At 43.6% G+C, this 14,003-nt stretch overlaps 2 protein-coding genes across 4 annotated transcripts in view; one reads left to right on the forward strand and one right to left on the reverse strand.

Moving 5' to 3' along the window:
• The window catches only part of cnksr1 (connector enhancer of kinase suppressor of Ras 1), a 42,408-nt gene extending 36,979 nt beyond the window's left edge, over positions 1-5,429 (forward strand). For all 3 annotated transcript variants that reach the window (XM_080849899.1, XM_080849897.1, XM_080849898.1), the window contains 3 exons: positions 70-166; positions 2,751-2,932; positions 4,474-5,429. In XM_080849899.1, the coding sequence (XP_080706025.1) occupies positions 70-166; positions 2,751-2,932; positions 4,474-4,902 (708 nt within the window). In that variant the 3' untranslated portion in view covers positions 4,903-5,429. The remainder of the gene's footprint in view (positions 1-69; positions 167-2,750; positions 2,933-4,473) is intronic.
• Positions 5,430-11,695: 6,266 nt separating this feature from the next.
• cldn23l (claudin 23-like) lies at positions 11,696-12,418 on the reverse strand (the record flags this gene model as incomplete). The annotated part of the gene is made up of 1 exon (XM_080849870.1): positions 11,696-12,418. The coding sequence occupies one exon, from the start codon at positions 12,416-12,418 to the stop codon at positions 11,696-11,698; it is 723 nt and encodes a 240-aa protein (XP_080705996.1).
• Positions 12,419-14,003: the final 1,585 nt, after the last annotated feature.

Raw genomic sequence — 14,003 nt, forward strand, 5'->3', positions numbered from 1 at the left:
ACAGAATACAGTGTTACAGATGTTAATCTGTCATCTAATATTTCTGCTTCATTGTTTTTTATACACCAGAAAACACAGTCCAACACACTGCCCCGCACCAGGGCCAAAAAGAACAGGCCCTCCACAGGTAGTACAGCAACAGTTACCGCCACCGGAGGCAGCAAAGGTAACATGGGGTTCTCATCCTGGCTGTTTATGGGATTTAGCCAAATGAATTGTTTAGTGACATGGGACTTAAGTAAACAAAGGAAGAGCCTATATCTGACAGTTTGTATTTATGTGTTCACAATGAAATAGCCTTTTGCCCAGAAAGAATTATATGCGTTCTATGAAAAGCAGGAACAGTTTTTCTCAGTTGCTTTGGTACCTTTCTCAAATCATCCTTAACATTTTCTAAACACTAAGTGAAGTTTCTCGATACAATTTGTACAAAAAGCACCACACAATGTATTTTGTGAAAAGCTCAAAATCCCTAGTTTATATCTCTAAAGCAAACATCTATGTCAGTAAACATGCCAGTGCCATCAGAATGAAGAGTCCTTGTGTCATTGTTTATGAATTAGACAGTCAAATCTGCTTAGTCATGTTGTCAGTGAAACTCTCTTTTGCTAACATTTATATGACAACTCAACAGAGAAGCTCCATAAGACAGTTTGATCAGCATGACCTGTGCAATTGATAACGCAGGTAACTGCAGAAAATAGCAACTTGAGAAATCAAAACAATGAGAAATCACGTGCACAACTGGCGAGACGATGTGAAGAAGACTCTTTTGGAATGTCTCAACCTCTGTTGTGTCCTCACATACCGCCTCCATGGCTACCACCAGGGCCATCTGAGTATGTGTCTATACAGGGCCATCTGAGTATGTGTCCACCAGGGCCATCTGAGTATGTGTCCCACCAGGGCCATCTGAGAATGTGTCCCACCAGGGCCATCTGAGTGTGTGTCTCACCAGGGCCATCTGAGTGTGTGTCTCACCAGGGCCATCTGAGTATGTGGCTGGCAATCACAAACCTTCCATGCTGAGTAGAACTCCTCAGTTGTGTTAAAGAACAGTGTGTCGTTTTTAGTGCCACCTATTAGACCAAATGGAAAAAAGTGTTTTAATTGGTGAATACCTGTAACTATGAATCGTTGTGTTTTCGTTAGCTTAGAATGAGCCCTTGGACTCTACATAAGGAGTGGGCTGACTTCCACGGAGCTCACCATGTTGCACCCCCATGTTTCTACAGAAGCCCTGAACAGACAATCCAAAACACTGCATTACAGCATTTAACGGCCACCGTAGATTCTCACACACACTTGTAAAAAGGAAGGTGCTGTTTGCAATTCAGCAACCACACCACTAGATGCCACTAAAAACTTAAAAGCCCTTAAGGAATAGGAAATAGGATAAGAGGAATTCCATTAGGATCCTGTGGTGCGTCGCAGACCATTGTCTGATGGTGTTTGAGTTATAGAAACTCACATTATCCCAAAATGACCACATACTTTACACATACCACACACCTCTTCAGTCATTCCATCCCCAACTAACTACGATTGAGGACAATGTCGTTCTCCCAACATTCAACAAGTAATTGGCAAGCATTAAAAAAAGAATGGTGCCACTGAAACTGATGAACTATATGATCGATAAATGATGATAAACAGTTTGAATATTTTGCATGTCATGTCAGGGGATATGACTACTCAATAGAGAAGCTGCATAAAACATTTTGATAAGCGTTACGCGTGCAATTGAAAACGCAGGTTACTGCAGACAATAGCAACTTGAAAAATCAAAACATTGAGAAATCCAGTACACAACTGGCGAGAAGATTTCAAGAAGAATCTTGACTATGTGGCTGGTAAAATGTGACCCTGTTTAGTTCTTTTTTGTTCTTCCATTGACAGAAATGGTAACACTGTTGTGTTCTGTCTATTTGCTATTTGTGCGTACCAGTTGAAGATTCACACACCTGAGACTTACCTCTTAGCTTTTTAAAAGAACTGGTTGACACGTGAAAGTCAAGATTCACTTGAGAGCAATTAATCTATCCAGGAGTCACTTACAAAAAAGGCGAATAGAAATAATATATATTATAAAATCTGCTTGATCGATTATGACAACAGGTTGAACACTTTTGCATTCAATTAGTTATACAAAGAAGTATAAAAAGCAGCAGGCGATTGTACATAAACCTTTGCATGAATGTGGCAAAGCTATTGGTATTTGTAAAAAAAAAAATAGGAATTGCTTGTATGAGGTGCACATGTGACTAGATTATTTGGAGGTTGAATAATGTCAATTCTGATCTGAGAAATGTGCCAATAGTGACTGAGAACAACTTGTGACTCCTGAGCTTGAAATACCCTCTGTGACCACTGAGAGGCAGTAGAATTCTATGTTTTGTGGCTGACAATTAGTGCCTGGCTGAGATCTACTCCAGGCAATGTGTAATTGTGTTTATTTGTGTATGTTGCCATTTATATATGAGTGCTTGTGAGTGTCTGTGCATAAAGGTTGTGTAATGTTTGAGAGTATGTTTCCGTGGTTGTTTGTCCATGGTCCTGTGTATATGGACATGTGTTGATGCCAGTATGTTTGAGGCCTTCTATGTTTTTGAATATGTGTTTCTGGGTGCTTGTACCGATGTGTGTGTGTGTGTGTGTCTGTCTGTACGCAAGTATTCATGCATGTGTCATATGTTGGTGTGAGTATTTGTGCTTATGCGCATGTGTTTGTTTTTGTGGCGCAATCTTAGGAGCAGCTGAAGATGAGATGGGTGTTCTCTTTCATCGGCTGAAAGAGGGCGGAGTCTCTCTGATAGGCCACTCCCAGCCGATCACACACGATCATTTCCGCAAGTCTTTTATACGACGCAACAAGAATCCCGTGATCAATGAGAAAGCACACCAGCTACGTGCACTGCAGAGCACACTCAAGGTTAGTGACTCACACACACACACACACACACACACACACACACACACACACACACACACACACACACACACACACACACACACTTACAGTGACACTCACATGCAGACCTGTATAAATAAGCTGATCATAAATGACAAAGCACATCATCTACATTACACTACAGAGTACACTCAAGTTGAGGGACACACGCATACACATACAGTCATACAGTACACACATACTCACACACACACACACTTACACACACACACACACACACACTTACCCACCTACACACACACACACACACTCACACACACACACACACCCATACACAAACACACACACAAACACATACACACACACAGACATACAGTACACACACACACACACACTCACACACACACACTCACACACACACACACACACACATAAAGTACAAATACATACTGACAGCGATACTCGCAAACAGAATGTACAAAAAGCCCATCAACAATGAGGCACGCCATCTGCATACGTTACAGAGAAAAGGAAGGAAACATACATGCAAATCCACCAACACAATTACACACACACACACACATCCACAATCAAAACACATACACACACACACACATCCTCGCACACACTCACACATCCACTTAGACACACACACACACACACACACACATACACAAACACACACACACACACACACACACACACACACACACTTATACACACACACCCACACACACACACACTCACAAATGCACTTACACACGGACACACTAACATTTCCATTCCATACACACACAAGGTGAGCAAATAGACACACATGCACACATGCACACACACTCAACAAAGACACACATCTCTAGTTGCACACAAGGAGCCCTGTCATCAATGAGAAAGCACATACACTTACACTTACACACACACACACACACACACAACCCCACAGAGTGCATTGAAGGTGAGAGCACAAACATGCACCACTCACACACACACACATATTCTCTCCACCATTAACCTAGTCTCCCCACGTCTTCATGTAGTAAAAATATAGTTGCAATCCCATGACGTCAGGGTAATATAATTAAGATGTGTCTCATTAGATTTGCAGGAAAAGGGTGCATTAGATGCATGTTTGAGAGTCCTTCTGTCCTCACAGAAACAGAAGCCAAGCAACCTACAGTTGCTATGCCTTTTGCATGAAAAACCTACAAGCCGGAAATCTAATGGACAATGAGATTCTGTTCTGTTGGAAATTCAGTCACTATTTCAATGAAGTCAGTATCATACACCCCCCTGCCCCCCACCCCCCAAGTAATCTGGCCTAGTTTTGGCGTGGAACCGTCCGTGAATTTGTTCTGTCTAAACCATCTCAGTAAGAGCGTCCTATGAGGCTCATCCCCGTAGTTTTTTCATCAGCTAGTAGCTATTGCTATTGTCTTAAAGTTGTCAGAAGGCTTCTGCTCATACTAGTCGTGTTGTTTATTCAAAGACAATTGTGTGTGTGTGTGTGTGTGTGTGTGTGTGTGTGTGTGTGATTGTTTGTTTGTTTCTTTGTGTGGTCAAAGGCGAAGGAGGCCGAGCTGCAGCTCATCAATAGGATTCTGGATGACTCGGACCTGACAGCCCAGAAGTTCCGGGAGTGGAAGGAGTGCAACGAAGAGCTCCTCCTGGAGATCGAGCGTCTCTCTGTGGAGAAGGAGCGCGCCAGAACCGCTAAGGAGGAGGCCGAGACAGCAGAGGTGGCGAATGAGGCAGAGCAGGGGTCCCACCACCAAGCTGTCGGCCATGCGGCTGAGACGCAGGTTGACGACGTCACCGTAAGTGAGGGTCAGAGCGGTGCATTTGGACTGCGGTTTAGCCTCGGAGAGGAGCTGGTGGACGCGGAGCTGCCTGGTTCGTTGGACACCACGACAACCTCAGAAACCTCTGTTTCAGTGGACCCACTCAACCTGAGCTCGACCAGTGTGTTCTCAGACAACTACTTCTTCATCTGAGGACTGCAAAAAGTGTCCCCATAAACTATATTGCTTCTACGACCAAGGTGGACTAGTGGTACTACCGAATATCCACCAGGAAATATTCCAACAATCGCATATCTGGAAAAGACTTTCCCTCGAATCTAAGGACCGTACAAATGTCCCCAGAATGTTAATGCCACAAGAACACCGTTGGCACTAACACACTTAAAAGACCTGCTCCTCAGATGACCATGCCTTCTTCCACCAGGAACAGGAATATTGAGTCTTAATTGCCCATGGTAAACTCTCTGTTTTGTCATGTTAGGAGTCTGTAAGCTTGAGAAAGCAAAGTATCAAGGCCTTCCACATAATCCAAAGGTCTTTTTCTTGGTTGTAAATGTATTAACTAAATAATACTATATATTGCTGTAAAAATACCAAATAGGCCTAAATTGGCTTGCCAAGATGCTGAAAAATTATTTTAAAGAAAATATTGTTTTATCCCTGTACATCCCTAAATGTAACATAACAAAACAAAACACGATAATGTATTGAGAAAACGTTGAATGTTTCTGCATTTTTTTATTCCAACAAAAAGTTGCAGCTTTCTATCTACCTAGAGTGATGTGAATTCACATCATTTGCCATCCTGGCCAGATGCAGGTAATTACAGTGTCTCACGTGGGCCACATCTGGTCCTTGGGCATCTTCGCCATGGGAACCCTATTAGGCCTCTGAAGAGTGTTCCCTGTTCCCGTGGGGATGGTCAGCTGAATGTCCCACTGCGCTCAGACGCAAGACAGACACTAGTGCTGCTCAGGATGATAAAACAGTATAGTGCCATCAGTGAGGTAGAGAAATAAATGGAAAATAAAAGGCAAGAAAACATGAAATAAATGACCGATGACATAATAAAGTAAATGGCAGTTGAATCTGATACTAAGAAAAACATGTATTTCTTATTTTTTTATTTTTTTTTAAAGGCGGCCATTGGAAGACACTCCACTGCTTTGATATTTCAAATGCAGACAGCAGTCTGGGGTGCTGTTGATCTTCTCTGGTGCTCTGGTGTGATCTGACTCTCTATGTTCCTCTAGACCTTTATTTAGTACTTTGAGCTCTGGGCAGCTCAGGTTATCCTTTAAAATAAAGCTCATTAGTTATTAATTATACCATTAGATACGGTTATTTAACAATTTTATATCATTATGTACTTACATGCTTGCAAATCCAAACACAATTTGGGATTTGACAATACAAATGAATTAATATGCTGTTACTAATCATCACGCAATATCTTACTAAGTAAACTACACTTTTACCAAACATATTACTGAAACATAATATTGTAACAAGGGCACTGTGATATAACACCACAACCTGTCTCTCCCCCATGCACCTATTAAGATAAAAAGAGTGCTCATGCGCTCAAAATGCGTATGCGTATCAAATAAAGTATGACTATGCAGTTACTCATAGTTAATCAGCATGTTACAATCTATACTGCACTATACTTAAAGTGCGTATGACACCTTAAAAAAAAGGTAAAAGGCATATAAGTATCAAAACTATACATAAAACATAGTACTTTGAAGTCATGTTTAAACCAGAAGATTGAAAAATGAAGTTTGTACGGAGTTTCAAAGTGTGGTTTTCGTGACTCTTATCGCTGGCTGACATTGATGTTGTTTTGAGTACCTAATGAATAACCTTATTTTGCAGAGAATACCCTATTGTGCATGTTGGTGTTTTCGTGTATATGGATATGAGTGCTTGTGTGTGTGTGTATGGGTGTGATTGCTGGTTGTTCATAGCAACCATGTGTCCTGATAAGCCATTGCAATCAGACTGGAGAGAAGGCTATGACCTCTTAAGAATGCTTCTTCTGTAGTGTACTCCATAGGAGCATCATAGCTCCATATCTGGCTCAGATCTCTTTTAGAGTTCAGCATCATCTGGGAGGGATGGGCAAAGATCCTGTTCTTTTTTTGTTGTTGTTTTTTTGTTTGGAGCGTTATGCCTTTTGAGATGAAACAGTAGAGATTGACAGGAAATTAGTGGGTGTGGGAGCAAGAAACGGCCACAGGTCATGGGCACTTGGACACGTACATATGGTTGCGATGCTGCCTCGTGCATCACTGCTCCCCCAAACATCCTGTTTGAAGGAGAGTCAGGTGCACACCAGGAGGTGGGCAGAATGCAGTGTGCATTTTTATGCTGGTGAAATATTGGTGTCACCGCTGCAGCATAATGGGGGTTGCTACAGAGACGTGGCGTCCTCGTTTGCCGGTCGTCATCATTTGAAGGTCGTTTTCGGTGCCTGCGTCATTCTAACCAAGTGAATGTTTTGTCTATGGAGGGTTGTGGGGAAAGCAGCCTTATCACATCTCACACCCAATCATTCAACACAATCGCTCACTTTATCAGCCAGTTATCATACAGTACAGACTACCATATCATAATCACATTTTCCCTTTACCTAAAACTGTCCTAAGTCTACCATATCATAATCACATTTTGGACTAAAACTGTCTTAAGTCTACCATATCATAATCACATTTTGCCTTTACCTAAAACTGTCCTAAGGCTACCATATCATAATCACATTTTGCGTTTACCTCAAACTGTCCTAAGACTACCATATCATAATCACATTTTGCCTTTACCTAAAACTGTCCTAAGACTACCATATCATAATCACATTTTTGTGATTGAATGACAGACATACGTATATCCTTTACCAACCCCATTCTTACTTGTTTCTAAGCAAAATTGTTTTCAAGGAGATAAACCCTTGGCACCATGCAATCTGTACAATGTCTATAAATTGTTAATGCTGCATATTCAATGGTTTTTTAACAATTCATCGGTTCATCACGTATTCAAGCTCAGCGTATGGTGTACTGCTTTAGAGTTGGATAGGCCTGCACAACAACAACAACTATAAGTCATCTCTGTGCAAACCAACAAACCAAAACCTCAAGTCATCCCTGCTCCATCTCAGTTGCCCGAGAGCAAGCAGCATCAGCATCAGCATCAGCATCAGCATCGCCATGTGTGCAGGTTGATTTCAAAGCCATGGGTCTCAGATGTGGGCCGTTTGACAGGCTCCGTCTGAGGATGCATCAGACGGGTCTCTCCGCCCACCCCATCCCATCCCATTCCAGCCTTCCTTAGAACTCAGTGGGAGACTGGAAAACACGCTGCAGTGTTATGTGTTATGTAAGCCGCCCCTGCCAGATCTCTAAAGTAAGGCATAACTTTATGAAGACAACACACATGTACGTTCCGTTTACACTGAAGTACAGTCTTATGCACATACATTAAGTACAAAAGCACTTTGTATACATTTTGCCTGTGTTAAATGTATGGTTTTTGAATCACAGACACACACACAAACACACACACACACACACACGCATGTGTATATGTACATTTTTTGCCCAATGTTACATCACCATAAAGCCTGTATAGGAGTGTCTCTTAATGTGATAAATGTAGAGTACTTGTCTTGTGATAGTGCTTTACAAACATGTTCTTCCACATTCCCCCTTTTGAAACAGAACAGAGTCTAAATACCCCTTTACCAGGCCACATCATGGTTCTCTCTAGAAGAGATCACAAACAATGAAATACTTGAATTCAGATGTTATTTAAATATTACTGAAACACAGAATAGATAGTGTAATATTATATCGTATGTTTTAGTAGAGTGCCAGAAGTATGCATAGTTAGTAGCTTCATCTAGTTGAACATAACCCCATCCCACCTCCTCAGAGAGAGACACACATGCACACACATGTACACACTGTGCACAGACAAACTCAATGTAAGTTATATATCATGGACACTGATTTACACCACGACACTAGCAATGATCCTACCATACCATCTGCTATTGTGCTATGCATAACAATGCTGCTTTTAAATGGAGCTCTGCTAATTTATGCAAGCAGCCGGGAGGTTGTATAACCACAGTTCAGATCTGTGCAAAAGCAGATGTATACTATATGGTATCAGTTCTTTCTCAGACACTTGAAACTCTGCCATGTGACCATATATAGGTCTACAAATGGCTTTGGATTTCATTGTCATACCTGTAATGCCAACAAATCCTCATGCATTTCTAACTTCTTTATCAGGATCGGTTTGTAGTTGTTTTGCTGTATGACAGGTGGTTTAATTACTAACCTGAGTGCCTGTCAGCGTCTATGTTTATTGGTCTTCCGTCGCATCTGTTTTATTGTGGTGGCGGCATCATTAAGTGTGACTCTAGTGTCTTGGCAGAGATAGCCTACATAATATGCGTGTGTGTGTGTGTGTGTGTGTGTGTGTGTGTGTGTGTGTGTGTGTGTGTGTGCTGTATCATGTGCCAGAGAGGGTGGCTTGAGTGACCCAGTCTTCATATGTGCGGTATTTCCTCTCACCCTGTTTAACTACTCCTTTTGGAAAAAGCGCTTTGTGTTCCTTGTTCCAGTGACATTCGTCACCATGGTAACCAAAGATACATACATAACTGCCTCTAGTTCTCTGCTGTCATCACACTCAATGCACTCCTCCCCGTCACGCCACACAAGCACGCACGCACACACACGCACATACACACCACCTCTCTTCACACTGTGTTTTTTAAACCATCTCTCCCAAATACACCTCCTACTCTTACGCAGTCAAACTCATTTACCAAAGTGCGGGCTTACGTGCAACATCAGCAAACCTTTACAATACAATGCAATACAATACAATTTGTTTATTTGATCAAGAGGGACAGTGTACATTCATGAACATTAAGATGTAAATGCACCCAATTATAGCCAAAAGGCTAGTTTCCATTGGCAGTCCCCCTGCCAGAGTGACAAAGGCTATACAACCTTAAAAAAAAGGCATTAACATATATCAAACATAAATCAAGGACATTTTTAGCCTCCCTGGGCTTGATTTTCTTAACCAACCGTTCTACGTGAAGTGTCTTTGTGAGTCAGGTTCATTCAACAGCTCAAGTGTGTGCTTCTCGAACACCTGAAGGTTTCGCTCTGAGTGTAATAGATTCCTGATTGCGATATAGTTATTCTCCCACTGATGCCAACAGAAGTTGGCTGGAGAGAATAATAGACTGTTTTTTTCCTTCTCAGGGGTGGCTATTGCCTAACTTCTGATGGTATCACAGCCACACAAATTACACCACTTGTTGTAGATATTGCCTTGGAATTTGAACTAAACTAAATTTGGCAGAATTACCAAATTAGGAACCATTGCCTATGTGTGGGGAACCTTCTAAAAAGTAAAGAAATGGCATTATGGTGTGTGTGTGTGTGTGTGTGTGTGTGTGTGTGTGTGTGTGTGTGTGTGTCTGTCTCTCTGTCCACTTTTCTCACTGTTCTCTCCTCAAGTACATTTTAAATCTCCCCACGTTTCACCAGCCGTATCTCTCGTTTGTGAATTTTTCTTAGAAAAGACTTCCTCTCCTCTTTGTTTCTCTGTCTATTTTTCCTGTTAATGTGCTTTTTAAACATCCTGTAATACTTTCTCCATACGTCACGTCACATGAAATGAAGCAGCGATGCAGATTACTTCTCTTTTATTTCAGTGAGATGGTTCAAACACTGTGTGCCACACATAGTTTACGAGACAACAAACACACACCGCTCATCTTCCATAGTGGCTGGTAGTTCTCTAATGCAAATACACCAGGAGTGACACAAACACACTCTGGGAATGCACAGCGGCGCTACAAATACTGCAGGTGTACACAGACTTCCAAACACATGTCTGACTGTCTCACATGTTGGCTCTAAAGCGCTGCCTGTTGTCTTCGGTAAGGCCTCGTTAGTTAATAGATACTTCAAAATCCATCACACTGAGAATTGGATCAATGGTCTGAATATTTTGGATCAAATATTTTTAGTCTAAAGTACGAAAAAAAAACCATGCTGTAAAGACAAATAAATAATAAATTAATACAAATAATAATTTTCATAATAATAAAAATAAAGAATCTACGAGACAACTAAGATGTCCTGTTCCGTGGCATTTCACATTCATGGCTTTGCATGAAATTAACACATTAGAAGTGATTTACATATTCAGTTTCTAAGATGTTTCACTAATGTTTACAGTTTTCTCCATACAAAACCTGATAAAATAAACGTTTTTGCTACCCAGAGGATTTCAAAGGGGAAATAAGTGGTGAATTTAAAATTACATTTAGAAATGATGGATGGTAATTCACAAAGTGTTGCTGGACATTTTAAGCAGATTTAAATAGAGATATCAACAATGATTTATTTACTAAAACTAGCAACAGGTTGAAACGTCCTGTAGAAAAGTGAACAGGTGTCCACCTGCGTAATATGCGTGACCGCTGAAGCAGGTTGTAGCCCTCTACATTCAAAGCAATGAATAGAATCATTAGTTCACTAAGTCATGTAATTTAGTGCATTGCTTGAGTGAATTACCCATTCATTCCTACAAGGATTGCCTTCTTGCTCTCTGTCTGTCTGTCTCTCTTTCTTTCTCTTTCTCTTTCTCTCTCTCTCTCTCTCTCTCTCTCTCTCTGTCTCCCACACCCTTACCCCAAAAAGAAAGCAGCTTTTAACATCCTCACCACTTATCCAAGGCTTAAGGTGCCATTTGGACCGGTTTCACCACCCCATAGCCATTCACCAGCACTGCTTTTATGGCAACGCAAAGTGACGTGACTTGACAACACCCAGGTAATCCGTAACTTCTGTGTGTGTGCAATCCATCTTTAACCAACTATCAGTTTTTTTCTCTCTCTCTCTCTTTCATTCCCTCTTTCTCCTTCTCTCTTTCTCTTGTTGTCGTTCTCTCAGCAGGTGACCTCGTAGGCCTCCGTTCTCTCCACTGGAGGGCGCTTCGGGCAGGAGGGGCAGCGGGGTCTCTTGAAGCTCAGCATGAGCGCGGCTCCACCCAGCACCTGGACCCAACCCCCCACCCAGCCGAAGTAGAGCGATCCGGCCGGACGCAGGGAGAGGCGTGGCAGGCGGTGTGTGGGGACTCTCTGATGCTGTTGGAGGGCGGAGCCTCCAGCACCACTGTTGCCGGACGGGTCCTCGTTCCCTAGCGACGGCAGGTTGTGTGTGTAGAGGCCGAGAGCGATGAGGCTAAGGAGGCCGGCAAGGGCGACCAGGAGCCCCCCTGCCGCAGCAATGCCCCTCAGGGGCAGGTCGGTCCAGCAGCGCACACCCACGCTGGCCAGCACAATCCCGGCACCGCACAGGAAGAGAGAGGCCAGCACAAGACCCTGGGCCGTGCGGACCCGACTGTCGTGCTGATATGGACCCGACACAGGCCAGCACTGCTTCAGCTCAGAGTGTGCCACCTGCAGGCAGCTCTCCCACAGGCCGTCCGACCGCAGCAGGAGCAGACCTTCGCCGCCTCCGCCGCCCCCCCAAGATGCTCCTAATGCCCCGCCGGGACCCACCTGAACCTGCCCCTCCCGCCACTGTGGGGTGATGGCGGCCGTGAAGACCAGGACGAGGCCCAGGGGAGCGAAGACGATCCCCATCACCATGGAGGCAGGGGTCTGCATTCTGTCAAAGAGGAAGAGGGAGTGAAGAGAGGATGAGAGGAAGGGTGGAGAGCGGAGGAGAGGAGAGGAGAGGAGAGGAGGGTATGACAGGACAGCAGGAGTCAAACAAAAGGAGAAAAGGTAGAGGAGCAGGAGAGTTGAGAAGGAGGAGGAGAGGAGAGAAGATGAGGAGAAAAGAGAGGAGTGGAAAAGAGAGAAAGAGTGAAGGGAAATTATTCGCAGCTGGATCCACTGGGAAACGTCGCCACTGTTAGAGCAAGTCTTTGGATCGTGAAGTGTTCTCCAACACTTGTGGATTGTCCTGTCCACTGCGTTTAGACTGTCTTGTTCTGTGCCTTTTTATCATGCAGTCCAGTACCATCAGTTTTTGAAGACTGTCTCATCCGCCACTTGCAGAATTCGCTGTTCTATAATTCTAGACTATCTCCATCTCTGCGCCTCTTCTCCTTGTTGACATGAGGACCAGCGTTCCGTTCGGGTTGCAGTCAATCCACAGTGTTTGCAGATTATCCAGAGAGCTGTGGACAAACAGCAGAGAGACTATGATTTTCCCTGCCTCCCTGTCTCTGTCTCTGCACACACACACACAGACACAGACACAGACACACACTCTCTTAGTTCAATCTCCCGAGGCCTTCAGCTCAGCGTAGACACCTGCAGGCTCACACACAGCAGCTCTGGGTCTCTAGAGCTCCGTGCTGCTCTCCTCCCTCCACCTCACAGAGTGGCTAAGAAATGGCTGCCTCCCATTTCAGAGCTAAGAGATAGAGAGAGAGTGAGAGAGAGAGAGAGAAAGGATGAGTGAGAGGAGGGGAGGGGAGGGGAGGGGAAAAGGGAGCGAAATAGAGAGAGCGAGTGAGGAAGGGGGGAGCGGGAGAGAGAGATAGATAGAGAGGGAGGGAGAAAGGGAGGGAGGGGAGAGAGAGATGGACAAAGAGGAAGAAAAAGAGAGAATATGATGGAGGTAGAGTGAGAGAGAAGGAGAGAGACAGAGAGACATAACATCAGCGGTCTGCAGCCACTGGGGAAGGTGAAAGCCTGTCCGTTGCTAAGAGACAGTAGCCTGACCAGTCTCATAGCTGCCTCAGTGTGTGACAGACACATTTATACCTGTCTGTCTCGTGTGTGCGTGTGTGCGTGTCTATGTGTGTGTGTGTGTGTGTGTGTGTGTGTGTGTGTGTGTGTGTGTGTGTGTGTGTGTGTGTGTGTGTGTGTGTGTGTGTGTGTGTGTGTGTGTGTGTGTGTGTGTGTGTGTGTGTGTGTCTGTCTGTCTGTCTGTCTGTCTTAGTTTGTGAATGGTTAGTCACCTTGGTGCTATTTGAGCTGTAAATTTGATTCTCTGATTTTAGATTTAATCGAATACTTTCAAAGTCAGGAGAGATAAGAGAATACCAGTGGGAGTCAGCAATGTGACACACACACCCATACACACATGTACACACAGACATACAGACACACACACACACATACACACAAAAGCATCTTCAGAAGAGACAGCGTCACCCTGCTGTGTAAGAAAATGAAGTGAGAAGGAGTGTGTGACTCCTGCTGCTGGATGAACAGAGGAACTATGGTTACAAGCACA

Source organism: Sprattus sprattus (genome assembly GCF_963457725.1).
Source record: "Sprattus sprattus genome assembly, chromosome: 13".
NCBI lineage: Eukaryota > Metazoa > Chordata > Actinopteri > Clupeiformes > Clupeidae > Sprattus > Sprattus sprattus.